At 57.3% G+C, this 26565-nt stretch overlaps 2 protein-coding genes and 1 long non-coding RNA gene across 31 annotated transcripts; 1 reads left to right on the top strand and 2 right to left on the bottom strand.

The window, feature by feature from the left end:
• Positions 1–108: 108 nt before the first annotated feature.
• Positions 109–22249, top strand: LOC106635147 (uncharacterized). 2 transcript variants are annotated; one of them, XR_001338507.4, is made up of 6 exons: positions 134–2260; positions 3481–3551; positions 8725–9121; positions 17497–17594; positions 18741–18909; positions 21478–22249. It is a non-coding gene; the product is annotated as an uncharacterized LOC106635147 (long non-coding RNA). The 2 variants fall into 2 exon arrangements; XR_008626618.2 differs by lacking the exon at positions 18741–18909 and having other exon boundaries at positions 109–2260.
• Positions 7576–15619, bottom strand: LCN8 (lipocalin 8). Of its 15 annotated transcripts, none has more exons than XM_034929553.3 (7): positions 14022–15619; positions 13153–13283; positions 12636–12706; positions 11214–11318; positions 11046–11135; positions 10937–10962; positions 7576–10452 (listed from the first exon to the last, which is right to left on the bottom strand). In XM_034929553.3, exons 1-7 carry the CDS (start codon positions 14043–14045, stop codon positions 10333–10335), a joined length of 567 nt encoding a protein of 188 aa, XP_034785444.1. In that variant the 5' UTR covers positions 14046–15619; the 3' UTR covers positions 7576–10332. The 15 variants fall into 15 exon arrangements, 12 of the variants coding, with proteins under 12 accessions (XP_034785444.1, XP_008968334.1, XP_024785954.3 ...); XM_008970086.5 differs by having other exon boundaries at positions 7576–10309; XM_008970087.4 differs by having other exon boundaries at positions 10316–10480.
• On the bottom strand, positions 15824–26221 carry LCN15 (lipocalin 15). Of its 14 annotated transcripts, none has more exons than XM_063593853.1 (10): positions 26068–26174; positions 24622–24838; positions 24216–24347; positions 23959–24136; positions 20061–20395; positions 19904–19974; positions 19549–19659; positions 18379–18480; positions 17978–18044; positions 15824–15969 (listed from the first exon to the last, which is right to left on the bottom strand). In XM_063593853.1, the coding sequence occupies exons 5-9, from the start codon at positions 20171–20173 to the stop codon at positions 18010–18012; spliced, it is 432 nt and encodes a 143-aa protein (XP_063449923.1). In that variant the 5' UTR covers positions 20174–20395; positions 23959–24136; positions 24216–24347; positions 24622–24838; positions 26068–26174; the 3' UTR covers positions 15824–15969; positions 17978–18009. The 14 variants fall into 14 exon arrangements, with proteins under 14 accessions (XP_063449923.1, XP_063449922.1, XP_063449918.1 ...); XM_063593852.1 differs by lacking the exon at positions 26068–26174 and adding an exon at positions 25756–26061; XM_063593848.1 differs by lacking the exon at positions 24622–24838 and having other exon boundaries at positions 23959–24175; positions 26068–26221.
• Positions 26222–26565: the final 344 nt, after the last annotated feature.

Raw genomic sequence — 26565 nt, 5'->3', positions numbered from 1 at the left:
GCGCCGCGCCTTTTATAGCGCGTACGGCGGCCCGCAAGAGTCAATCCGCCCCGCCCAAGCAGCGCCCCCCAGCGGTCCCCGGCCGTTCAGCTCCCCGCGCCCGCACGTGGGCGCTGCTCAGTGGCTGGCGGGCGGGCGTGTGGGTTCGCCACGCAGAGCAGCGGCAGCGCCGTGACCCGTGTCCTGCACCGCGACCGCCCCACGGGGCCAGCAGCCGGGGCCGCGCCGTTTCCGACCCGCCGGGTGCCGGGCACGCCACGGACACGCGCGGCTCCCCGTTTTCGCGGAGGATTCCCAGGCCGGGTCAGGAGGACGCTCCACGAGCCCGTGGGTCCCGGTGGTCCCAGCCATTGGGGCGGCTCCCGTGACTGTCGAGCAGCGCCCACCCCGGGCAGCATGGGGCTCCCGCGACGCGCTCCGTCCCTTCCCCACCAGGGGCTCTGCCGGTGTCGGCCATGGGCGCGGGTACACACCTGGCGCCTAATGAGTGCTGAGGCGGACGAGGGTCCCGGCAGGCGGGGTTACCCCGGCCAGGCCTGACTGGCGCCCTGTCTGCGCTGTGTCCTGGGACCCCGGTCACCGGGCAGGGCGGGACACCGAGGCCTCGCGGCCAAGCGACTCGCCGCGGTCGCCGGGCTGCGAACGGTGGAGCCGCCGGGACTCGGACCAGGACGCGAGCTCCAGAGCAGGGGATGACAGGCCTGAGCTGCAGGGGCCGGGAGGAAGGCCGCGCTGCTGTCCTGGGGCTGGGCAGCCTCCGCATTCACAGCGCAGACCGCTCTAGCCTTAGGCCTGGAGGGGACACCAGGAGATGAGGCTTCTGGCTCAGCCTGCTCTCTGCAGCCACAGGCAAAGGCCAGGAAGGCCGGGGTGCGGGAGCTGGCATAGGAGCTGGCTGCAGCTCAGGTACTGGCTTAGAGGGAGCAGGAGCTGGTGATAAATTCAACTCAAATTTTCATTGCCTTTGCAAAGCCAGAAAACACCCCAGGGCTCCTAAGAAAAGCCCCAGCGCAGGACCCCAGGACACTTTGCAACTGGGCTGCAACTGCGTGGTCTGAGGCTCCTCCCTGTGTGGCCCCACCAGCAGGCTGGGTTCTAGCTCTGGTGTTGGGGCTGGAGCTGGCACCACAGCAGGCTCCACCTCCAGAGATGGTGCAGGCTCTGTCCTAGCACTGACACGGTTGTTGGAGACAAGCTGGCTCTGCCCCGGGGACTGATGTTCTGGAGCTGCCTCTAGCTGTGTTGCTGTTGCTAGTCTTTACCCTGGGAAAAGTGTCAGAGCTGGTCCTAGCTCTGGATATGGTGCTAGATCTGGTTCTTGATTGGATTTCGCTCTAGAGCTGGCAGGAACTCTGGCTCTCGTTCTGAAGCTGGTGCAGGTCTGAGATGGCTGTAGCTCTGGAGCTGCCTCTAATTCTGGTTCTGGTTGTGGAATCAGCCATCGCTTTATATCTGGTGCCAGCTCTGGCTCTGGAGGTGGTGCTGCAGCTGGCCCTTCCTCTGAACCTGGCACTGGCTTGAGGTCTACACCTGGAACTGGCTTAAACTCTGGAAGTGGTTTTGGAGCCGGTGCCCGAGCAGTCACCGGAGGTGGCAGCAGATTTGGTGATAGAGCTGCCTCTGTTTCTGGAGTAGGTGGTAGAGCTGGTGCGGCAGCGGGAGTGAGATCTGGAGTTGTGCTGGCTGTGGCCGTGGTTCTTGAGCTGGTACAGGAACCCGCACTGGTGTGAGCCGCGGTGCTGAAGCTGGGCCTGTAGCTGATGCTGGCCCTGGCTCTTTTTCTGAACCTGATGCTGATATTTGGCCCTAACCACGCAAATGGTTTTGGAGCTGGTCCTGGCTAGAGGGCGGATGCTGGAGCTATAGTGGAGCCGGCACAGAAGTGACCAGAGCTGCCCCTGTCTCTGGGTGTGCTGCTGGAGCTGTTGCTGGAGCTGGCTCTGATCCTGGAACTAGCACCCGAGTTGTAGCCGGAGCTGGCTCTACCTTCTGAGCTGGTGCAGGAGTTGGCTGTAGCTCTGTAGCTAGTGAAAGCTCTAGCTGTGGAGAGAGGGCAAGAGACATCTCCTCCTTCAGAGATACTGAGTCCACTGCACCCGACCCAGCACTTGCTCCATGCTGGGGGGTAGATCTACCAAGCGCTTACTGAAACCAGTATGCATAGCCCCGGAGCAGACCATGACCTGCTGAGACCCAGGAGAGGACCTGAGCCCCAGCACCTGAGAGAGGAGCTGCCCCATGACAGTGGGGTACTTAGAAGGTAGAGATGTCACATCCCCTGCCCTGGGTCACATGACAGAGGTCAGAGGGTAGGTAGATGGCACTTCTGTGCAGGTCAGCCCGGGCTACGTGCGGTGGCTCACGCCTGTAAGGCCAACACTTTGGGAGGCTGAGGCGGACGGATCACCTGAGGTCAGGAGTTCACGACCATCCTGGCCAACATGGTGAAACCCGGTCTCTACTAAAAATACAAAAATTAGCCGGGCATAGTGGCGCACCCTTGTAATCCACGCTACTTGGGAGGCTGAGGTGGGAGAATGGCGTGAACCCGGGAGGCGGAGTTTGCAGTGAGCCGAGACCGAGCCTCTGCACTCCAGCCTGGGTGACAGAGCGAGACTCCGTCTCAAAAAAAAAAAAAAAAAAAAATTCTGGAGAAGATGATGGTGGTGATGGTCGCACAACAGTGTAAATGTACTTAATGCCACTGGAGTGTGCACTTAAAAATGGTGAGGGCAGGCCGGACGCCATGGCTCACTAGGAAGCCGAGCAGCTGGGCCAGGCCTCTGAGAAGGAAACACCTGCCAGCCCCACTAGTGTCGCTAAGGGCTGCGGGGAGCCTGGTTCTCGAGGTAGCCACAAAACAGCATGCTACATCAGCCGGGTGTGGTGGCTCACGCCTATAATCCTAGCACTTTGGGAGGCCGAGGCGGGCAGATCACCTGAGGTCAGGAGTTCGAGACCAACCTGGCCAACTTAGTGACACCCCATCTCTACTAAAAGTACAAAAATTAGCCGGGCGTGGTGGCGCAAGCCTGTAATCCCAGCTACTCGGGAGGCGGAGGCAGGAGAATCGCTTGAACCCGGGAGGCGGAGGTTGCAGTGAGCCGAGATTGCGCCACTGCACTCCAGCCTGGGTGACAGAGTGAGTAAGACTCCGTCTCAAAAAACAAACACACAAACAAACAAACAAACAAAACAAAGGATAAACCTCAGAGTCTAATGAGACTAGTTCCCTGCTGGGGTGGGGAGCTGGAACAGGGTGGGGGGATGAAGTTAGACTTTTTTGAGTAAACGTTTTTGTATAGTTTTGACTTTGGAATCAAAGTAATTTGGTGTGTTATACTGTTATACTCAAAAGTAAAATAAACAAATTCCAAACATGGGATATAGTTGCATTATAGATAAATGACAGCCACACTGAAGGGGAAAGGACTGCCCCCGGTAACTTCTGAGCACAGTAGTTTTTCTCTGTATTCTCAGGCTAACGGCAGAAGGAGCTGTAAACACATCCTAAGCTCTCATCGGCAGGCTCGTGGCTCACGGTGGTTTGGGTAAGCAATTCTGTTTTCTTTGTTGTTGTTTTTTTTGAGATGGGGATCTCGCTCTGTCGCCTAGGCTGGAGTACAGTCGTGTGATCTCAGCTCACCGCAACCTTCACCTCCCTGGTTCAAGCGATTCTTCTACCTCAGCCTCCTGAGAGCTGGGATTACAGGCACGCGCCACCACGCCCAGCTAATTTTTGTATTTTTAGTAGAGATGGGATTTCACCATGTTGGTCAGGCTGGTCTCGAACTGCTGACCTCGTGATCTCTCTGCCTCGGCCTCCCAAAATGCTGGGATTACATGCGTGAGCCACCGCGCCCGGCCTGGGTGAGCAATTCTGATACTACTTTCCATGTGCTCTAGAAGGGACCAAATGAGTAAATATATCAAGGATAATGGGTTTCTCTGTGTTGGAAAAGAGAATTATAAATATAGACATATAGAAAGGGGAGAGATCAAAGTGAACCCTGTGGTGTTGAATTGGAATTGGAAGTTTCTATGTGAACTCTGATTTTGGTAGCCAGATGGAGAGAGGGAGGGAAGGAAGGAGAGAGGGAGGAAGGAGGGATGGAGAGAGGGAGGAAGGAGGGAAGGGAGGGAGGGAGGGGAGGAAGGAGGGAGAGAGGGAGGGAGAAAGTGGAGGAGAAGGGAAGAAGGAGGGAGAGAGGGAGGCAGGGGAGGGGAAGAAGAGGGAGGGAGGGAGGGGAGGAAAGGAAGTCCAGGCTGGTCTTGAACTCCTGACATCAAGTGATCTGCCCACCTCGCCTCCCAAAGTGCTGAGATTCCAGGCGTGAGCCACTGTGCCCAGCCCTGAGTGGTCATCACTTTCTAAGAGCAAAGTGTCAGCCGAGAGGATGGGCACACAGGTTAGGCGAGGGGGCCAGCGGGCCGGGTGTGGGGGCTCACGCCTGGAATCCCAGCACCTTGGGAGTCTCGCTTGAGCCCAGGAGTTGCAGACCAGCCTGGGGAACAAAATGAGGCCCCACCTCTAGGAGAAATTTTAAAATTATCTGGGCTTGGTGGTGTGTGACTGTGGTCCCAGCTACTCAACGGGCTGAAGTGGGAGGATCTCTTGAGCCTAGGAGTTCAAGGCTGCAGTGAGCTGTGATTGCACCACTGCACTCCAGCATGGGCTATAGGGTGAGACCCTGCCTCAAAAAAAAAAGAGAGAGAGAGAGTTAAACAGGCACACAAATTGATCATTTATTAGGCCATGAAGAAAGTGTAAGTAAGCTTCTTAAGGTGGAAATATGCCAACCTTTTCAGCCCACAGTACAAGAAAATTGGAATATTTTATCTTTTCTTTTTTTTTTTTGAGACAATGCCTCCCTTTATCGCCCAGATTGGAGTGCAGTGGCACGATCTTAGCTCACTGCAACCTCTGCCTCCTGGGTTCAAGCAATTCTCCTGCCTCAGCCTCCCGAGTAGTTGGGATTACAGCTACTCGTCACACCTGGCTAATTTTTGTGTTTTTAGTAGAGACAGGGTTTCACCATGTTGGCCAGGCTGGTCTCGAACTCCTGACCTCAGGTGATCCACCTGTCTCAGTCCCCAAAGTTCTGGGATTATAGGCATGAGCCACTGCACCCAGCCTGGAACATTTTAAACATATTTTTAAATACTCTCAGATGAAAAGAAAAATACAAACTGAAATTACAGAATTTCATTAATATAAATATAATAAAAACACTATGTAAAACAGGGATCATAGGAAAAATACCTTAAACCTTTATACCATTAAAAACAGGGCCAGGTGCGGTGGCTCACGCCTGTAATCCCAGCACTGTGGGAGGCTGAGGCGGGAGGATCACCTGAGGTCAGGAGTGCAAGGCCAACCTGGCCGACATGGTGAAACCCCGTCTCTACTAAAAATACAAAATTAGCCAGGTGTGGTGGTGGGCGCCTGTAATCCCAGCTACTCAGGAGGCTGAGGCAGGAGAATCGCTTGAACCCGGAAGATGGAGGTTGTGAGCTGAGATTGTGCCCCTGCACTCCAGCCTGGGTGACAAAGCGAGACTCCATCTCAAAACAAAACAAAACAAAACAAAAACAAACAAGAAACAAAACAGAAGAATGAGGCTGGGCATGGGGGCTCACACCTGTAATCCCAGCACTTGGGAGGCCGAGGTGGGCAGATGACCTGAGGTCAGGAGTTCGAGACCTGCCTGGCCAACATAGTGAAAGCCCGTCTCTAGGAAAGCCCGTCTCTATTAAAAATGCAAAAATTAGTCGGGTGTGGTGGCATATGCCTGTAATCCGAGCTACTCGGGAGGCTGAGGCAGGAGAATCACTTGAACCCGGGAGGCGAAAGCTGCAGTGAGCCGAGATTGTGCCACTGCACTCCAGCCTGGGCAACAGAGCGAGACTCCATCGCAAAAAGAAAAAAAGAAAGAAAGAAACACAGGAAGGATAAACCTCAGAGTCTAATGAAACTAGTTCCCTGCCGGGGCGGGGAGCTGGAACAGAGTTGGGGGATGAAGTTAGACTTTTTCTGAGTAAACGTTTTTGTATAGTTTTGACTTTGGAATCAAGGTAATTTGGTATATTATACTCAAAAGTAAAATAAACAAATTCCTAACAAGGGATACGGTTGTATTATAAATAAATGACAGCCACACTGAAGGGGAAAGGACTGCCCCCGGTAACTTCTGAACACAGTAGTTTTTCTCTGTATTCTCGGGCTAACGGCAGAAAGAGCTGTAAACACATCCTAAGCTCTAGTGGGCAGGCTCATGACTAACAGTGGTTTGGGTGAGCACTTCTGATACTACTTTCCATGTGCTCTAGAAGGGACCAAATGAGTAAATATATCAAGGATAATGGGTTTCTCTGTGTTGGAAAAGAGAATTATAAATATAGACATATAGAAAGGGGAGAGATCAAAGTGAACCCTGTGGCGTCGGATTGGAATTGGAAGTATCCATGTGAACTCTGATTTTGGTAGACAGATGGGGAGAGGCAGGGAGGGAAGGAGAGAGGGAGGAGGGAAGGAAGGAGGGAAGGGAGGGAGGGCAGGGAGGGAAGGAGAGAGGGAGGAGGGAAGGAAGGAGGGAAGGGAGGGAGGGCAGGGAGGGAAGGAGAGAGGGAGGAGGGAAGGAAGGAGGGAAGGGAGGGAGGGCAGGGAGGGAAGGAGAGAGGGAGGAGGGAAGGAAGGAGGGAAGGGAGGGAGGGAGGGCAGGGAGCGGAGGAAGGAGGGAGAGAGGGAGGGAGAAATGGGAGGGGAAGGGAAGAAGGAGAGAGAGAGAGGGAGGCAGGGGAGGGGAAGAAGAAGGAGGGAGGAGGAGGAGGAAGGAAAGTCCAGGCTCTGTCTGTTGAGAAGGTTTAGATACAATCGGACCCAGTAAAAGTAAAAGCACACCCAACACTCAGAGCTTGGTTTCTCCACACACCATTCTATATGAAAAGGAACCAGGACTCTGGTGAATTATTCAAAGCCTGTGTACAGAAAATGCAAGAGGAACTTGGAATGTTTTTTGTGCCAAAAAGCAAAAATGTGCCCAAGGAATCAGGGAATGTACCAACAACACTCTGAAGCCACTTTGAAGGCACTCCCATTGGGTAGAAATGATTGTCATAAATTGTAACCTATGGAAGAAAACAGGAACTGCTGAGTCCATGCTGATATAATTAAGTAACCAAATGGAGGGCAAGGAATGCAGGTTCCAATGGGCTCACTTGGTCCCCGCTTGTCACACGGATCTTCTTCCTGCAGACCTGTGTGGCCATCCAGAGTCATTTCCCTCTGCCTGAGGAACATCCCTGGCATTTATTTATTGTACTGAAGCTGTGCTAGAGATAAATTCCCTCAACTTCCATTTGTCGAAAAGTATGTTTATTTGACCGTCAGTTTTGAAGGATATTTGTCCTAGATAAAGAGCTCTGCGTTGATTTTTTTTTCATCAATTTAAAGATGGCCTATTGTCAACTCCTGGTTTCCATTTGCCATGAGAAGACAGCCATTGTGTCCCCCTGTTTATGCCCTGTATTAGTCCATTCTCACATTGCTATGAAGAACTACCTGAGACTGGGTAATTTATGAAGAAAAGAAGTTTACTTGACTCATGGTTCCACAGGCTTTACAGGAATCACAGCTGTGGAGGCCTCAGGAAACTTTCAATCATAGCTGAAGGTGAAGGGGAAGCAGGTACATCTTTACATGGCCAGCAGGAGAGAGAATGAAAGGGCAAGTGCTACACACTTTTAAACAACCAGATCTCCTGAGAACTCACTCACTGTCACAAGACCAGCAAGGGGAAATCTGCCTCCATGATCCAGTCACCTCCAACCAAGCCCTACCTCCAACATTGGGCATTACAATAATGCCACATGAGATTTGGGTGGGGACACAGAGCCAAACTATATCATGCCCTGTCTTTTTTTGTTTGTTCTTAAAGAGAGACAAAGTCTCACTATGTTGCTCAAGCCGGTCTCAAACTCCTGACCTCAAGTGATCCTCCTGCCTCAGCCTCCCAAAGTGCTGGGATTACAGGATTACAGACGTGAGCCACCAAACCTGGATGTGCCCTGTCTTTTACACACAGATCCCTTTAAATTTTCATCCAAATCATTGGTTGGCAGTGCTTTGACTATAATGTCCCCAGGTGTGATTTCTGTGAGGCTTTCTTTTTCATCCTGCCTGGGTTTCTCCGAGCCTCTGGGCTACGTTGATGTTTCCATCAAGTTTGGGTTATTTTGGCCACTGTTTCTTCGTGTATTCTCACTCTCTTCTCTTTCTCAGGCTAGTTTACATTCTTTATCTTGCCCCACATATCTTTGAGGTGCTATCAACCATTTTCTTCTCTGTTCCTCAGACTGGATAATTTACATTGATTTTTGCTCAAATTCATGGACATTACTTTTGCCATGGCCAACTCCTATTAGTCCTTCCAGTAAATTTTTCATTTATTGTACTTTTCAGTTCCATAATTTTTTCTTTTTTATAGTTTCCATTTCTCTGTTGATTTCCTGATCTGATCTCCTACGTTCACTCCTTAATTCTTTCTTTCTCAATTTGTCCTTTAATGCTATCTTGTCACTATTTCTTTCCTTAGAGTATATCTTGCTTTTCCTTTAACTACTTATAATGGCTGTTTTAGACCTTTATCTTCTGAATTCAACTTTGGGTCTTCTCGGTGTCAGTTTTTAGTAACTTTTTTTTTCTTTTTTTTTTTTTTAACATAGGTCATATTTTTCTGTGTCTTTGGACGTCCAGTGACTTTTGGGCAGGACGTTGTTGACGACGGCAGCCCTGCATCTACTGTCACCCTCTAAACAGCACTGACTTTTGTTCTGGGATGAATTCTGCCCTCCCAAAATTCCTGCGTTGAAGCCCCAGATCCCATGGTCACTGTTTCAGGAGATGGGACTCTTAGGAGGCAATCGAGATTAAGTGAGGTCAAAGGGAGTGGCCCTAATTTAACAGGCTGATGTCCTTATTAGGAGAAAAAGAGGCACCCAGAGAGCGCTCCCTGCCAGGTGAGGACACAGCAAGGGGCTGCCTTCTGCGAAGGGGCAGGAAGCCCTCACCAGAAACTGCACTTTCCGGCACCTTAATCTTGGACTTCCACCCTCCAGAACGGTGAGGAAATACAGTTCTGTTGTTTAAGGTGCCCAGTCTGGGGTATTTTGTCACGGGAGCCTGAGCTGACAGCGAGAGTGACAGCCCCTCCAGCAGGAAATCCAAGTCCAGGCTAAGCTCCTTGAACCCGTGGGCTTCGGCCAGGCACAGCTGCGCAAAGTCACGGCTGTTTCCCAGGAGCCCCTAACTTGTCAGAATGCAGCCTCTACATGTCCCTCCTGTGGGTCTTGGGGGCACGGTTCTGGATTTGAGGCACATCTGGGGTGCAGTCCTTGTTCCTAGCAGGGCCTTTCCGGTGTCCCGGCCGTGCTGGGGGCTGGCGAGGTCCCCCCACTCGGGCTGTTCCCCCAGAGCTCCCGGCACCACTCGACCTCAGGTATCATTTTCCGCCGCCCCAACGAGGCAGCCACCCTCGTAAGCTTGGGTTGTCTCACCTGCATATGTGGGGACCAGCTGATCCCCAGGGGCCTGGGCGCAGAACCTCCGGGCTGACACTGTCACTTTCCTTGCCCTTCCCGTGTCCCAGGCCAGGCGGGAGGAGAAAGCGATGCAGTCGGCTGGTGGCAGCCGAGGCCACGGGGTGACAGCCCACTGTGGAAGCGGACACTGAGCAGGGCTGGGCAGCTGGGGGTCCAGGGAGGCCGGAAGTGGGGCCCATCGGGTAGGGCCTTCAGCACGGGCCATGAGCCTGGAGCCCTGGGCAGTGGGGAGCCGTGGAGGATGCAGGCAGGAGGGGTGTGGCCTCCATGTGTTTGAGAGACCTGCTGAGACTCCACCAGGAGCCCTGTTTCTGTCTCTGGTCTATACCCTGGGGCAGCCTGACCACGACCCCAGCAGGGCGGGAGGGCAGGGGTTGCTGCCTTGCACGTGAGCCGCACTGTTTGTCCAGTAGCCGTGGAAAACACACCTCCTGTTGCCAGACCTGGGGCGGGCAAGTCCCCCCACACCTGTCACCCATCGGCCCTCCGGAAGGACACACCAGGCAGTGGCTTGACTTCACAGTTTATTCAGAGCAGGTGCAGGTGACCTGGTGGGCAGGGTGCCCAGGAGGGGCCGGGGTGGGCGGGCGCTCCGAACCTCGTGGTCTGAGGCAGGAACTCCATTAAATCAGCTCCTGCGACACAGAAGTGCAGGGGCTCAGGCCCGCGTGGTCTCCGGAGGCCCCACGGAACTCCATTAAATCAGCTCCTGAGACACAGAAGTGCAGGGGCTCAGGCCCGCGTGGTCTCCGGAGGCCCCACGGGGCTGCGATGAGGGCCACACGGCAGGGTCTTCTGTCCTCGCCGCCTGGTTTTGCACAGAGCACCCGGCTCCCTGAGCGCCTTCTCAATCTGCAAAATGGGGTAACAGGCCCAGCCTCTAGGGCCAAGACAAAGCGAGGTGAGGGAGACACTGGGTTCTCGCAGTGCCCAACCTGGGAGCCCTGAGGCAGCGCCCGCAGGATCTGTACCCCGCCCCCGACGGGACCTTCGGGGGCACAAGCAGCCGGCAGTCCTGCACGGAACACCGAAGAAAAGGCGCCATTTCTGCTCCCCTGCCCCACCCAGCTCTGCACCCCGTGACCCCAGCCTCCCAGGGTCCCTGCCTGGCAGCCTAGGGTCACCACCCTGGAGGTTCCAGCTCTTTCCAAACCAGGAGACAGACTCATCTCTGGAGCTGCCCACCAGTGGTGTTTGGTGTCCTGTTCACAGGAAGGGGTGAACGGGCCCCAGCCCAGGGCCGGGAGGCGGAGCCACAGGGGCTCCTGACAGGGCCAGGGACTGGGCCAGGGGCCCGGGAACTTCAGCACAGGCCAGGGCCGGGGGTCAGGCTCACCTCCTTCAGGAGCTCGGCACACCGCCCTGCAGGATAGGCCAGCATGAGGAGCTGCAGAGTCAGCCCACAGGGCCCAGCCCAGCCTCCACCCCAAGGCCCCTGGGCTCACCAGGCCGGGCCGCCAGGTAGAGACCAGTGTCTGCTGTCAGCTCCCGAAACTTCCAGAACCCCAGCCAGTCCTCGTCCTCAAGGCTCCGAGCTGTGGGGCACAGGGGGGCTGGGCGGGCAGTCCCTGGGAGAGCAGCAGCTGGGCAGAGCCCCCCAGGGCCAAGCTTACTAAAGTACTTGAGGACGCGAAAGTTCCTGCCCCGCCACATCAGGGACACCCGCAGGATGGCGTAGCCCTCGTAGTCGGTGTCCAGCACGTGGATCTCTCTGTGGCCTTCAGGAGCCGGCCATGGCGTTGGGGGAGACGTCTGAGGGGGACGGACCTCAAAGGCCAGGGTCTGCAGGGTCTAACTCCATCCTGCCCCCACCCAGTCCCAGCACTTGAGTGGTTGGAGACACTACAGAAGCTTTTGAAGGATGATCCAGTGTGTTGGTGGGAGAATGGGAAGGTCTGGGGCATGAAATGTGCAGGGAACAGCATGGGGAACAGTGCAGGGAATGCATGGGGAACAGCGCAGAGAAAAGTGCAGGGAACAGCATGGGGAATAGTGCAGGAAACAGCATGTGGAACAGCACAGAGAACAGTGCAGGGAACAGCATGGGGAACAGTGCAGGGAACAGTGCAGGGGACGCATGGGGAATGGCACAGAGAAAAGTGCAGGGAACAGCATGGGGAATAGTGCAGGAAACAGCATGTGGAACAGTGCAGGGAGTAGTGCAGGGAACAACATGGGGAACAGCACAGGGAACAGCATGGGGAACAGTGCAGGGAACAGCATGTGGAACAGCACAGAGAACAGTGCAGGGAACAGCATGGGGAACAGTACAGGGAACAGCATGGGGAACAGTGCAGGGAACAGCATGGGGAACAGTACAGGGAACAGCATGGGGAACAGTGCAGGGAACAGCACAGAGAACAGTGCAGGGAACAGCATGGGGAACAGTGCAGGGAACAGCATGGGGAACAGTGCAGGGAGCAGTGCAGGGAACAGCATGGGGAACAGTGCAGGGAACAGCATGGGGAACAGTACAGGGAACAGCATGGGGAACAGTGCAGGGAACAGCATGGGGAACAGTGCAGGGAACAGCATGGGGAACAGTACAGGGAACAGCATGGGGAACAGTGCAGGGAACAGCATGGGGAACAGTGCAGGGAACAGTGCAGGGGACGCATGGGGAATGGCGCAGAGAAAAGTGCAGGGAACAGCATGGGGAATGGTGCAGGAAACAGCATGTGGAACAGTGCAGGGAGCAGTGCAGGGAACAACATGGGGAACAGCACAGGGAATAGTTCAGGGAACAGCACGGGGAACAGTGCAGGGAACAGCACGGGGAACAGTGCAGGGAACAGCACAGAGAACAGTGCAGGGAACAGCACAGAGAACAGTGCAGGGAACAGCACAGAGAACAGTGCAGGGAACAGCACGGGGAACAGTGCAGGGAACAGCATGGGGAACAGTGCAGGGAACAGCCTGGGGAACAGTGCAGGGAACAGCCTGGGGAACAGTGCAGGGAACAGCATGGGGAACAATAAGGCCTAGCTGTGTGCACAGGTGGGTTCCACCTGCCATCACAGGGCAACTGCACTTACCAGGAAAAGCGAATTTTCCCGTACTGTCTATTTCTGAGCCCACGATCTTCTCTATCTCACAGCTTCCTGAGCTGAAAGGCAGCAAAGTGCCCATCGGGAAAATGCTAGCCTGTGTCCCGCCTGCTGGGCTCCTTCCCGGAGTGGGGCTGTGTCTTTAGGAAGGGCACAGGCAGCACTGTGGAGTATCCCAGGGCCTGGAGCAGGATGAGGCGGGGAATGTGCCAGGTGGGGCCTTCCCCTGGGGACTCTGTTCCCTCCAGCCAGCCACCTGTCCCACATCCCTTTTCCTTCCTTTTAAGTTCACGGGGCTTCATTAAAACACTATGCTTATATTTGGGATAAAATGCAGATCCAGGAGCCTGGGGGTCGAGGGCTCAGGCAGACGGGCACAGGGAGTGCTGGCCCACCAGCGGGACGGCACTCAGCCCAGACCCCACGCTGCAGCGGGTGCAGCAACCCACGCCCAGTCCCCGGCCATGCATGCCTCTTCCTCTCCAGCAGCCCCCAGGCCTCTTACCTGTTATATGCAACCTTCACGGTCAGGTTACTCCCGCTCAAGGTGAGGAACAAGCCCTCCACCCGCTTCTGGGCCGTCAGCACCAGGTTTTGATCGGAGGCCACACCGACTTCCCTCCAGAATCCTCCAATCTAGAGAGATACGGAGCCTGGCCAAGAGCTGAGCAGTGGGTCTGAGACCCCCAGGGGCATTCCACGAACCCCCAGGCAGGGGCCTGCTGGGCTCTGAGAGGTCAGCAGATGGCTGTGAGGCTCGGTGGCAAAGCAGCAAGACATCTGTGAGCCCACTGTCCCCAGGCATGTGTCCCTCCAAGCGGTGCCTTCAGGCAATCAGACAGCAATGCCCACAGGGCAGCCCCTCCCCACTGGGCCATCTAGAGCTGCCGAACAGTCCCTGGGGCTTCTGCGACATGTCGGGAGGAACCACAGGCCCTGCCTGACCTCGGAGGCAGGACCCAGGAGCAGGGGCCTGGAAAAGAAAGCCCGCAGGGCGCGGCGGAGTGAGAAACGCCAGAGAACAGGTGGCTCGGGTAGCGCAGCTCGCCAGCCTGCCAACCACGCCAGGGGATGGGCCTCCTGCCCTCAGCAACCCGCCCAGAGCCAGGACTTCCGCTGAGACTTTTAAAAACCCTACCATTTTTGGGAGGAAAGAATCTTCGTCTCCGGCATCTACCTTCTCTGGGCCTGCTAATGTGCCTCTGGCCCAGCAGCCGGCACAGACTCAGCGGAGAAGAAAATGCCGCTAACAGGAAGTGTCTAGCCGGGCACCAGCGTCCCCACGAGCTCCCCACACTGGGAGAGGCCTCCTTCCCTAAGCCTGAGGGGTTGGGGGTGTAGGAGGAGCCCCACCAACCAAGAAGGAGAAGCCACCTTCTGCCGGTCCAGCTCCTCCATGGCTGCTGCCACCTGCGCCCGGAGCACCACAAGGACACCCAGGATGGTGCACGGCAGCCTGGCCTCCGTGGCGGGGTCCGGGCTCCGGGTTCCCCCGCTGCACAGCCTGGGCCGATTCTATACGGACAGTGCAGGCTTGTGCGCCCACCCGGGAATGTCATCAGGACAGCTTGGCTGCTGGCAGCTCAGAGACGTGGGTTTCTGCACAAGCGCCATCCGGCCCTGGTGACACCCACGCCCACCGCAGGGGTTAGCCTGGCCTAGACAGCAGCCTGCCCAGCCACCCTCCTGGCGTGTGGACAGCGGTGGACGCTGCTGGGGCCGTCTCGGAGCCTGAGAGGAAGAGGAGCTCCATCCACACCACCTGGGGCTCGGTGACCCCCACCCCACATGACACTTGTTTTTTTGGGCTCATTCTGGCCTGCGCTGCGAGGGCTGTGGGCACTGATGGGCAACGGACCAGAGCCTCCAGCACTTTCCTGTGCCACCCCACGCCTGGCCCTTTGAAATGTGTGCCAGACGCAGTGGGCAGTCAGAGCTCCGGAGGCCGGAGGCACAGCGCCAGCGACCAGAGTGACAGTGACAGTGGGGAGGGCCTCTGCTGCACCAAGCATCACCACCCGGGGGCAGTGTGGAGCCCGGCCCTGGAGCCTGATCACCCAGGTTTGCAGCCAGCCCGGCCTCTTCCTGGCTGTGCAGCCTTGGATAAGTTACCCAACCCTTCTGTGCCTCGGTTTCTTCATTTTTTTTTTTTTTTTTTTTTTTTTTTTTTTTTTTTGAGACAGAGTCTTGCTCCATCGCCCGGGCTGGAGTGCAGTGGCACAATCTCAGCTCACTGCAGCCTCTGCCTCCTGGGTTCAAGCGATTCTCCTGCCTCAGCCTCCTGAGTAGCTGGGACTACAGGTGTGCGCCACCACGCCCGGTTAAGTCTTGTATTTTTAGTAGAGACGGGGTTTTGCCATGTTGGCCAGGCTGGTCTCAAACTCCTGGCCTCAAGTGATCCACCTGCCTCGGCCTCCCAAAGTGCTGTGATTACAGGCGTGAGCCACTGCGCCAGGCCAGTTTCCTGATCTTTGAAACGAGGAGTACATGGGGTAGCTACCTATGTCTGTGGGTCTGCTGTGGAGCGCTCAGGCTGGCTGGCAGTCCCCTGGCCACAACGGTGACCCATTTCCAGGGGTGTAAACCAGGTGCCCACGATCATATCAGTGGTGAGGGGCAAAACCCAAGTGGTTTTTGCCTCCTGCAGCTCCCCCAGCTCCCCGCCCCCCGCACCAGGGCCTGTGTGCCCAGCACAGCCCCAGTGGCCGGGCCGTCTTCACAGGGTGCCCAGTTCCCCACAGCACTGCAGACCCATAGGGACTGGGCCAGGATGCTCCATTCTTCCTGTCGGTGCAGCCCCCACACAGGCCAAGAGTGGCTGCTGCCTCCTGCCCCTCCCCAGGGCCCCTCACACCTGTCCCCTGCCTCTTCACCCAGGGCCCCTCACCCCTGTCCCCTGCCCCCTCACCCAGGGCCCTTCACCCCTGCCCCCTGCCCCTTCCCAGGGCCCCTCACCCCTGCCCCCTGCCCCTTCCCAGGGCCCCTCACCCCTGCCCCCTGCCCCTTCCCAGGGCCTCTCACCCCTGCCTCCTGCCCTCTCACCCCTGCGTCCTGCTCCCTCGGCCAGGGCCTTCTCACACTTGCCTCCCTGCCTCAGTCTCCCCAGCAGTGCTGGGGTCAGGCAGGGGCCCGCTTTGCCCTCCCCCAGGGCACGTCCAAAGAGGTGAGGGCCATGAGGCTGCAGCATCTGTTTATTGAATAGAAAGAGACGAACCACAAGGCATCCCACAGGCGGGGGTGGAGGATGGAGAGACTCCAGGTGGTCCCTGAGGGCTGTGGGTCTCGACTCCAGGGGCGAAGGCGCCTGCTGCTTTGGCTCCACCTGCGTAGAAAATGCACGCCTACTCCATCACCCACTCCCGCGACAAACGCCCTTCCTGCTCCCCACAAGCTGGGCATCACTCTTCCAAAGCCACCACTGACAGGCCAGGGAGAGCTCATTCTGCTCCCAAAACTCCTGCAAACCTGGAAACACACACCAGCTACCACTGCTGCCCCACAGGCCCCAGGCGAGAGGCTGCCCCAGAGGCCATCCCTGGCTCCAGCACTTCCCCACCTTCCCTGGCGCGGGAGGACCCAGCGCCATGCCCCAGTCCCTGGCTGAGTGGCAGTGAGCCACAGCCTCTGCCTGGTCCTCGGTGAAGGGGGCTGCGTGGCAAGAAAAGCCCCGGAATGTCCGTGAAGCCACCACAGAACCCACAGCCTCCACGGTCACCCGTGGTGGCCCAGGCGGGGCACTCTACCCCGAAAGCTGCTTCTTCAAGATCATGGGGGGATGGGGCTGCATGTTCTGCCCACAGAACCTTCTGGACAAGGGCGATTTGGTGTTGCCCCCCATGTTTCCCAACCCAGCGGGGGTGTGCAGGGAGACGTAGGTGCAGACTTGTGCAAAGCTGAACAGCCCCAGTGTCCCCAGGCAGGACGGCGAGTCTCCAGGAAGAGGACCCTGGGAGTGGAGGCGAAGCTCCTGGAGAGGAGCAGAGATGCAGGAAACGCAGCGGCAGCACGGCGGAAACGCAGGAGAAACAGCCCTGCCTCAGAGCCGCCCACCTCCTCCCGCCATGCCAGGAAGGGCCAGTGTCCCTCCAGACGCCGGTGACTGTCACGTCAGACACGTGACGTGTGGCTGTGCCCAAATTCTGGCGGTGAGCCCCGGCGAGGGACCCAGCGGTCTCCCAGCGTCTGGTTTGGGGGGGGATCTCCGCAAGACCCCGCCCGCACGTGGCTCCTGTGAGGGGCCCTGTGCGCGAAGGCTGTGGTCTGCCCTCCTGGGCCCTGGGGGAGAAGACAAGGCTCCCACAATTCCAAGGCAGGACCCTGCCCTGGGGAGGGAGCCGGGGGCTGTGTGGATACAGCGGGGACACAGAGCTGTGGATTGAATCGTGTCCCCAAAACTTCAGGCCCACCTGGAACCTCCGAACGTGGCCTTATTTGGAAACGGTCTTTGCAGATACCATTAGTTTAGAATCTGGAGATTAGATCATCCTGCATTTACAGCGGGCCCTGAATCCAAGGACAGGCATCCTCCTAAGAGAGCCGTGGGGCGCTCGCTTCGGCAGCACAGACACTAGGGGGAAGTTTGGACACAGACGCACAGAAGGAAGGTGGCTGTGGGAGGACGGAGGCGGAGACAGGGCTGATGCTTCCACAGGCCAAGAAATGCCCAGGACAGTGGCAGCCGTGGGAGCTGGGGGGGGCGGTGTGGGAGGGAGTCTCCTTCAGAGCTTCCAGAGGAACCAGCCCTGTGGACATCTTGATTTTGGACTTCTGGCCTCCAGAACTGGGAGAGATAAACGTCTGCTGGTTTTGTTTGTTTGTTTTGAGATGGAGTTTCTCTCTTGTCACCCAGGCTGGACTGTAATGGTGCAATCTCGGCTCACCGCAACCTCCGCCTCCTGGGTTCAGGCAATTCTCCTGCCTCAGCCTCACAAGTAGCTGAGATTACAGGTATGCACCACCACGCCCAGCTAAGTTTTGTATTTTTAGTAGAGACAGGGTTTCTCCATGTTGGTCAGGCTGGTCTCGAACTCCCAACCTCAGGTGATCCACCTGCCTCGGCCTCCCAAAGTGCTGGGATGATAGGCATGAGCCACTGCACCCGGCCAAACTTCTGCTGTTTTAAGTCGCCCCATTTGTGGTACTCTGTGATGGGTACCTTAGGAAATCAAGGGAGGCTTCCTGGGAGAGGTGATGTCTAAGCTGAGGCCTGAAGCATGGGGTCGCCAGGCAGAACAGCGGGGCAGGCATGGGGCAGACACAACCAGATGTCAAGCTGCGATAGGGAGGGGAGAGGCAACCAGGGCAGCCCCTGCAGGGCCTGGAGAACCCACCTGGGAAGGGCGGGGGCGGGGCTCCGGAGGTGTCAGGGCGCCTCCTTGCTCTCAGGGTTGCATGCATCTGTGGGGAGGAAGACATCCGTGAGATGCTGACGGCCAGGACTGCCCTCGCTTCCCGCAGCCCCCAACCCCTGGGTGCCAAGGGCCACTGGACAGCTCCACCATCCCCAGAGAGTGGAGCCCAGAGCCTCCCTCCCAGCGCTGCCCAAAGCCTCTCCCGTAGTCTGTTCTGGGGGAGGTGGGGTAGGGGCTGCAGGGGCTGCCAGCCCACCCCTGGAAGAGAAGACCACCTGCTGCCCGCACACTGCCTGTGCTGTGAGGGGAAGGAAGGGTGGGCTCATGGGAAGGGAGGGCGAGGCTGGGGGGCATGGGGTGGGCGGGGCTTGCCAGGGTACCTGACTGGGGCAGCATGACCATCATGTCCTCGGGGAGCCCCAGGGTCGGGTAGAAGTCCTGGAAGGCCTTCAGAGCCTGGGGACTCACATCCTGGGTCCTGCCTGGGCAGAGCAGAGGTCACTGTGAACTCAGCAGCTCACGGGAGTGCAGCACGGGGTCTCCTGGCGTCACTCCACCTGCCTGAGGGCTGACAGCAAGGCCACCACCCTGGGTTGGGCAGGTTGTGCGCGGCATAAAGCTCCTGCCTGGCTGAAGGAAACTTGGGGCCCCCTTCCCCAATTCACACCAAGATGTCTGGGAGATTGGGGTGGTCTGGCTGTCCTCCTGGGCCCCACTACCCCTTGAGCATCTTTCCCTGCAGCCCGGAAGCCTCCAGCCTCACTCCGTCGGCTCCAACCGGGGAGTCCCCAGGAGTTAAAGAACCTGAGCCCCAGCCGGCGCGGTGGCTCACGCCTGGAATCCCAGCACTTTGGGAGGCCGAGGCGGGCGGATCACGAGATCAGGAGATCGAGACCATCCTGGCTAACGCGGTGAAACCCCGTCTCTACTAAAAATACAAAAAATTATTTATATTTTTACAAATACAAATACGGGCGTGGTGATGGGCGCCCGTAGTCCCAGCTTATCAGGGGGCTGAGGCAGGAGAATTGCTTGAACTGGGGAGTCGGAGGTTGCAGTGAGCCGAGATCGCGCCACTGCACTCCAGCCTGGGCGACAGAGTGAGACTCCACATTAAAAAAAAAAAAAAAAAAAGAACCTCAGCCCCAGCCCCAGAACTCAGGCAGCGAGGCCAGGCAGGGAAGGACGGGGCACCACGCTCAGGAGGCCAGAGAGGAGCATGCGCCGCAGGACCCTCCCCCAAGCCAACCTCCTCCACATCCAAAGCACCGCGGGCCCAGCTCCCACCCCACCCGGTCCTGGCCAGGCCAGGAGTGTGTGAGAAGGTCACAGCAGGAGAGGGCATGGGGCAGCACCAGAAGGGGCGGGCCCGGGGATGAGGAGGCGGAGCCTAAACTCGGCCTAAAAGGCGGGGGGCGGTGGGGTGAGGGCGGGGCCTGTGAGGAGGTGCGGGGCGGCAGGCGGGCAGGGCGGGGGTAGGCAGAACGGGGGGGCGGGGCCTGTGGGAAGTTGGGGAGGGGCCCGTGCGGGGAGGTGGGGCAGGCACTCACTGTAGAGCTGCACCATGGTGCTGAGGGCCCCCTCCAGCTCCTTGTAGATGTAAAGGACGGCGAAGGAGCTGTAGTCTGTGTCCACGATGCGCACGTCCAGGTAGCCCAAGGCTGCGGAGAGGCAGGCGGCCGATCAGGCTGGAGAAGTGGATGGGCCCGGGCACCGACCCCACCCATGCCTGCCCCTGCTGCTGGGCTGTGAGCCTGTTCCCCGAGGACAGAGGAGGGGCGGGGAGGGCGGGCAGGGGGCTGGAGACTGGGATGGACAGCTTGGGCCCGGGTGGAAAGTCAGCCCCACGTCACCCCCAGAGAAGCGGCATCCAGCACCCCTGAAGGCAGATGAGGCAGGACCTACCCGGGACTCTGAAGTGTCCCTCGGAGCCCACCTTCAGGTACTCGGCATCCACCTGGTTACAGCCGTCCGCCCTGGGGGTGCACAGCCGGCTCACTCATGGCACCCAGCTACCTCGGCTCCCCAGCCCAGCCCAGGCAGCCCAGCCCAAGTAACTCACCCCGGGAACTCCATGTGGACGTGGAGGCCGCCCTCCTCTGTGGGCCTGATGGCCCTGGTGGACATGGACAGGTGGTCCTTCTTGCCCAGGAAGACCCTGCAGTCAGATGCCATGGAGACCACGTACCAGAGGCCTGAGAACTGCCGGAGGCTTAGTCACCCGCAGGCCAGGACAGCCAGCAGCAGGGCCCTCCTTGCCCAGGGACCCAGGGGACAACTCAGAAGTCACACAGCAAGGGGTCTCGGAGTGGCCATCTCTTGGGTGTGAGCTGAGCCCAGGTGGACAGGAACTCATCTCGGGCAGGTCACAGTGCAGCTGTGAGCCTCAGTTCCCAGCTGTGAAGTGGGTGCAGTAATGATCCATTCACAGGTCGGTTTAGGATTAAGTGCAGAGTGGGTCTATAGCACGTGCCTGGCCGGGCACAGAGCAGGCGCCCCAGGAAAGGCAGTTGTCACAATTATCATGTTGTCTCCGGCAGGGGCCCAGCTCCCACCCACCACAGGACAGCAGAGGCCCCTGGTACCTTTTCAGCATTGAAGTCAGGCTGCAGCAGAACCTCAGCCTGAGCCGTGGGCGCCCAGAGCAGGGCCAGGATTGCGCCGAGCAGGAACGACATCATCCCCTCCCCTGCCCTCCAGCCCCTGGTGCTGAGTCCCCAAGCCCCAGGGGGCCAGCTTTATAGCCCAGGCCACCACCTGGGTGCACCTGCTCCTGGGCGGAGCAGATGGAAGCGGAAGGTACTTCGGCTCTGAGACTCCGGCCCCCTTGTCCATTGTTTGGCACAATCACTCGGATGTCCCCCAGCCTGGGGGGTCATTTCCTGGAGGGCTCCAGACAGCCAGGCTCTGGCCTGATGCACCCGGGCTGAGGATTTGTCCCCTAGGCCTGCCAGACATGTCACCAATCACGGGGCCACTGCCAAGCCACAGCAGAGACTTGTCCTGCCTTGCCTGGACTCGCACCCAAGCCCCTCTGTCCACACTCTGTCTGGCTGGGCTGGGCCAGGGCCTTTGGGGTGCAGCTGCAGACAGCTGCGCTGGGGTTGGTCTGGCTAGGCCCCCTCTCCTGGGATCTGGCCACCCAGAAAGCCCCCTTCTCTCACCCCCAACATGGGGGGTAGGGTCACACTGGCAGAGTGTCCAGGGCAGAGCTTGTGCCCCCACACTGTGAGAGAGGCCTGGGCACCCCTCACTCCAGACCCCCACCACCCCCGATGCAGCCCCCAGCTGGGCTCCCAGCAAGCAGGCCAGGGACCGGACGGGACCGGACAGGGCTGGGCTGGCCCTGGGGAGGATTACGGCATTGGATACCGCCTTATCACTGGTTGTATAAGCGTGCAGGGGGCAATGACGCCAGGAAGGCGCCGCGGTCTGGCAGAGGCAGGAACCTCCCAAGTGACCTCTCTGTGTCCCCACAGAGCACCCAGGGACACTGGGCAAGGAGCAGCAGGTGGCCTCGGAGCACGCCCAGACCCCTCTGGTCAGGGGCGGGAGTCCTGCCAGGGAGGCCAGCACCGCCAGTCCTCTGGAGTGAGAGTGAGGCAGGAGAAGAGGGCCTGGACGCAGGGAGCCCAAGGGCGTCCTAGAACCAAATCAACTGGAAACACCAACGATGACGGGAATGTGAGTGGCTTTGTACCTTCACTCCATCCTCTCCGTTTACGTAAGGCTCATACCGAGTACGTGACTTCGTTTTGTTTGTTTGTTTGTTTGTTTTTTGAGATGGAGTTTTGCTCTTGTTGCCCAGGCTGGAGTGCAGTGGTGCACTCCTTGGCTCTCTGCAGCCTCTGCCTCCCGGGTTTAAGCGATTTTCCTGCCTCAGCCTCCTGACTATCTGGGATTACAGGCACCCGCCACCACACCCAGCTAATTTTGTATTTTTAATAGAGACGGGGTTTCTCCGTGTTCATCAGGCTGGTCTTGAACTCCCGACCTCAGGTGATCCACCCACCCCAGCCTCCCAAAGTACTGGGATTACAGGCGTGACAGTATGCTCAGCCGAGAAAATGACTTTGACTTCATCCTCTTCGTTTACGTAGGGCATACACCAAGTAACCAATGGTAAACCGCTAGAGGATATTGAAACACCAGAAAATTCTGTAACCGGGGCCCTTGAGCTGCTTGCTCAGCCCGCTCCCACCCTGTAAGGAGTGCTTTCATTTTCAATAAATTTCTGCTTTTGTTGCTTCATTCTTTCCTTGCTTTGTTTGTGTGTTTTGTCCAATTCTTTGTTCAAAATGCCAAGAACCTGGACACCCTCCACTGGTAACGTGATGGGGGGACAGGGTCAGAGAAAGACCCTTGGCCCCCAGCATCGGGGAAGGGAAGGAGCCGAGGGCTTCTGCTTGTGGCCTCCACTGGTCTTCAGGAGGTTCCAGTTCCCAGCCACGCCCCTGACAAGTTCACCTAAGCCAGCAGTTAGATACAGCAGGAAAACTGTGGGCAGCAAGCCACCCAGATGCCGAAGCAAGAGACCGAGGGCACGAGCTGTTCCAGTTTAATAAAATATATAAAATAATAAGAGTTATACTAGATCTAGATCATAGACATGATTATATATGAATATTATTAATCATTAGCTTGTAGCAATTACTCTTTATTCCAATATTATAATAATCCTTGCTGTACGATTATAACCTAGGAAAAACCAGGCCATACAGAGATAGGAGCTGAGGGGACATAGTGAGAAGTGACCAGAAGACAAGAGTGCGAGCCTTCTGTTATGCCAGGACAGGGCCACCAGAGGGCTCCTTGGTCTAGCGGTGACGCCAGCGTCTGGGAAGATGCCTGTTGCCAAGCGGACCGTGATCTAGCGGTAGCATCAGTGTCAAGGAAAAACACCTGCTACTTAGCAGACCCAGAAAGGGAGTCTCCCTTTCCCCGGGGGAGCTTAGAGAGGACTCTACTCCTCCACCTCCTGTGGAGGGCCTGACATCAGTCAGCCCTGCCCACAGTTATCCAGAGGCCTAACCGTCTCCCTGTGATGCTGTGCTTCAGTGGTCACGCTCGTAGTCCGCCTTCATGTTCCATCCTGTACACCTGGCTCTGCCTTCTGGATAGCAGTAGTCAATTAGTGAAAATACTAAAAGTCTCTGATATGCAGAAATAATGATGTAAGTTGTCTCTCTCTCTCTTTCTCCACCTTGGCTGCCAGGCAGGGAAGGGCTCCCCATCCGGTGGACACGTGACTCACGTCACCTTACCTATCATTGGAGATGACTCACACTCTTTACCCTGTCCCTTTTGCTTTGTATCCAATAAATATCAGCACAGCCAGACATTCGGGGCCACTACCAGTCTCCACGTCTTGGTGGTAGTGGTCCCCAGGCCCAGCTGTCTTTTCTTTTATGTCTTTTTCTTGTGTCCTTATTTCTATGCTCTCTCATCTCAGCACACAGGGAGAAACTCACCAACCCTGTGGGGCTGGTCCCTACAGAAGCCATCTACAAAACGCATACACCTGAGACGAGACTGAAATCCAGCACCCATGAGGAACTCCCAAGACTGAGTAATAAGAAAACAAGCCACTCCATTAAAAATAAAAAGAGGCCAGGTGTGGCATCTCACGCCTGTGATCCTCGCATTTTGGGAGGCCGAGGCGGGTGGATCACCTGAGGTCAGGAGTTCGAGACCAGCCTGGCCAACATGGTGAAACCCTATCTCTTCTCAAAATACAAAAATTAGCTGGGCATGGTGGCGGGCGCCTGTAGTCCCAGCTACTCGGGAGGCTGAGGCAGGAGAATCGCTTGAACCCGAAGTGAGGTGGGTGGGGGGAGGTTGCAGTGAGCCAAGATCACACCGTTGCATGCCAACCTAGGTGAAAGAGCAAAATTCCATCTCAAAAAATATATATAAACAAATAAAAATAAAAAGGCAAGAGATCTGAAAAGATACTCCACCAAAGAAAACATCCGAATGGGAGATGAGAACACGCTCAGCATCAGTCCATGGGAAGATGCAACCTGGAAGCTTTTTGAGACCCTTCTGTGCACCTCGCAGACCATGGAAGGCGTTCCACAGAAACAGGCTCAATCCCTAGAGCCTGTGAGGGCCGGGAGTCAGCACAGCTATCACCCTCTGTGGGAAGAACAAGACGGGACCACACTGCAAAACTTTCTGGCAGACTCTCATGCAGTGAAACATTCCACCAACCTACCTACTTATGGAGGTCTCCACCCGGGAGAAATGAAAACTATGTTTACAGCAAACTTGAGCACTTCTGCATGAGCAGCACGTGATGGACACTCAGGGGTAAAAGGAACGAAGGTGGCTGAATCCCAGGTGCGCCCTGCAGAGGGACAGAAGCCAGGTGGAAAAGGCTGCGATCTGCGACTCCTTTTATACGACGTTCTAGGACAGGTGAGCCCACAGGGCAGGGGGCTTCCCAGTGGCTCTGAGGGCTGAGGTACGGGCAGTGATTGACCGCAAGGGACCTTGAGGAAGCTTTGTGGGCACCAGAGCTGCTCTGTCGCACTTGCAGTGGTTCCATGAACATTTGCATTTGTCTAAGCTCACACAACTGTGCCCTCAAAGGGGCGAATGCAGCTGTGCATACATCATACCTCAACTTTTATTTATTTGTGGTTTTTCTTCGTTTTCTTTTCTCTTTTTCTTTTTTTTCTTTTTTTGAGATGGAGTCTCGCTCTGTCGCCCAGGCTGGAGTGCTGTGGTGCAATCTCAGCTCACTGCAAGCTCCACCTCCTGGGTTCACGCCATTCTCCCACCTCAGCCTCCGGAGTAGCTGGGACCACAGGCGTCCACCACCACGCTCGGATAATTCTTTGTATTTTTAGTAGACACAGGGTTTCACCGTGTTAGCCAGGATGGTCTCGATCTCCTGACCTTGTGATGCACCTGCCTCGGCCTCCCAGAGTGCTGGGATTACAGGCGTGAGCCACCGTGCCTGGCCTTGTTTTGTTTTTTAAGACGGGGTCTCACTCTGTCACTCAGGCTGGAGTGCAGTGGTGCAATCTCAGCTCACTGCAATCTCCACCTCCTGGGTTCAAGCAATTCTCCTGCCTCAGCCTCCCATGTAGCTGGGATAACAGTAGCCACCATGCCCGTCTAATTTTTTTTGCATGTTTAGTACAGACAGGATTTCACCATGTTGGTCAGGCTGGTCTCAAACTCCTGACCTCAGGTGATCTGCCCGCCTTGGCCTCCCAAAGTGCTGGGATTACAGCCGTGAGCCACTGCGCCTTGCCTTTTTTTCGTTTTTGACATAGTGAACTGGGGTCCTTTCTCAGAGCTCAGTCCCCTCCCACCCCAACCCCCATGCACTGCCCCCCCCCGCCACCCCGCCACCCCCCCATGCACTGGCCCTCCCGCCACTCTGCCACCCCCCCATGCACTGGCCCTCCCGCCACTCCGCCACCCCCCCATGCACTGACCCCCCCGCCACCCCGCCACCCCCCCATGCACTGCCCCCCCGCCCCCCCGCCCCCCATGCACTGCCCCCCCGCCACCCCGCCACCCCCCCAAGCACTGGCCCTCCCGCCACCCCGCCACCCCCCCATGCACTGCCCCCCCCGCCACCCCACCACCCCTTCATGCACTGCCCCCCGCCACCTCCCCATGCACTGGCCCCCCCGCCACCCCGCCACCCCCGCCATGCACTGCCCCCCCCCCGCCACCCCTTCCCCTTGAGCTCTTGCTGGGCTCCTGGCTCCTGCCCTGAGAGCTGCTCCAGTCCCCACCTGCTTGTTCTCCAGCCTCCGCTAATCCTCTGAGCTCAGATATTCTTCCAATAAATTCCCAATGGCTTCAGTTAGCCAGGGCTGCCACTCATCTGTCTCCCCCACGCCAGGCCTCGCCCCCACCCCGAGTGGCCCAGGCCCCTGCCACTGCAGCCTGCCTCTAATAGCACTTCCTAACCCAAGACCTCTGCCCTCAGAGGAGGAGGAAAAACCTTCCTCTCTCTCTTTGCCCTGCTGAGGGGGTCTGCCCTGCAGGACAACACCAGGGGGCCCCGAGCCCCCTCCCCTTCCCTGGGCAGCCTCATCACTCACGCAGCCTCATCTGCATGGCTCCCCTCCGCGTGCTGGTGGCGTCCCTCCATTCTTCCACCAGGGGGAGTCTGCTCTGCTCTGCTCTCTGAGCCCCGGGCTCCCCGCACCCCGCCTGCCCGCACCCCGCCTGCCTCTGGGTACATCGTTTCTTTGGGTTGGAGCTACCCCTCAGCGTCCCTCCTGAAAGTGTGTCAGCGCTGAGCCAGGATTGGAAAAAGAGATCGTCAACGTTTTATTCTGGTGATAATCCTCAAAATAAAATCATTACGAAGTCATGAATTCTCCCTGAATCATCATCTATAAACTTTTTTATCTTTATTTATTTTTTAAATTTTTCTGGAGACAGAGTCTCACTCTGTCACCCAGGCTGGAGTGCAGTGGTGCGATCTCGGCTCACTGCAACCTCCGCCTCCCGGGTTCAAGGGATTCTCCTGCCTCAGCCTCCCGAGTAGCTGGGATTACAGGCGCGTGCCACCACGCCTGGCTAATTTTTGTATT

Source organism: Pan paniscus, chromosome 11, assembly GCF_029289425.2.
Source record: "Pan paniscus chromosome 11, NHGRI_mPanPan1-v2.0_pri, whole genome shotgun sequence".
In the NCBI taxonomy this organism is placed as follows: Eukaryota; Metazoa; Chordata; class Mammalia; order Primates; family Hominidae; genus Pan; species Pan paniscus.
The sequence above is the reverse complement of the archived record's forward strand: the minus strand, read 5'-3'. Positions and strand labels throughout refer to the sequence as shown.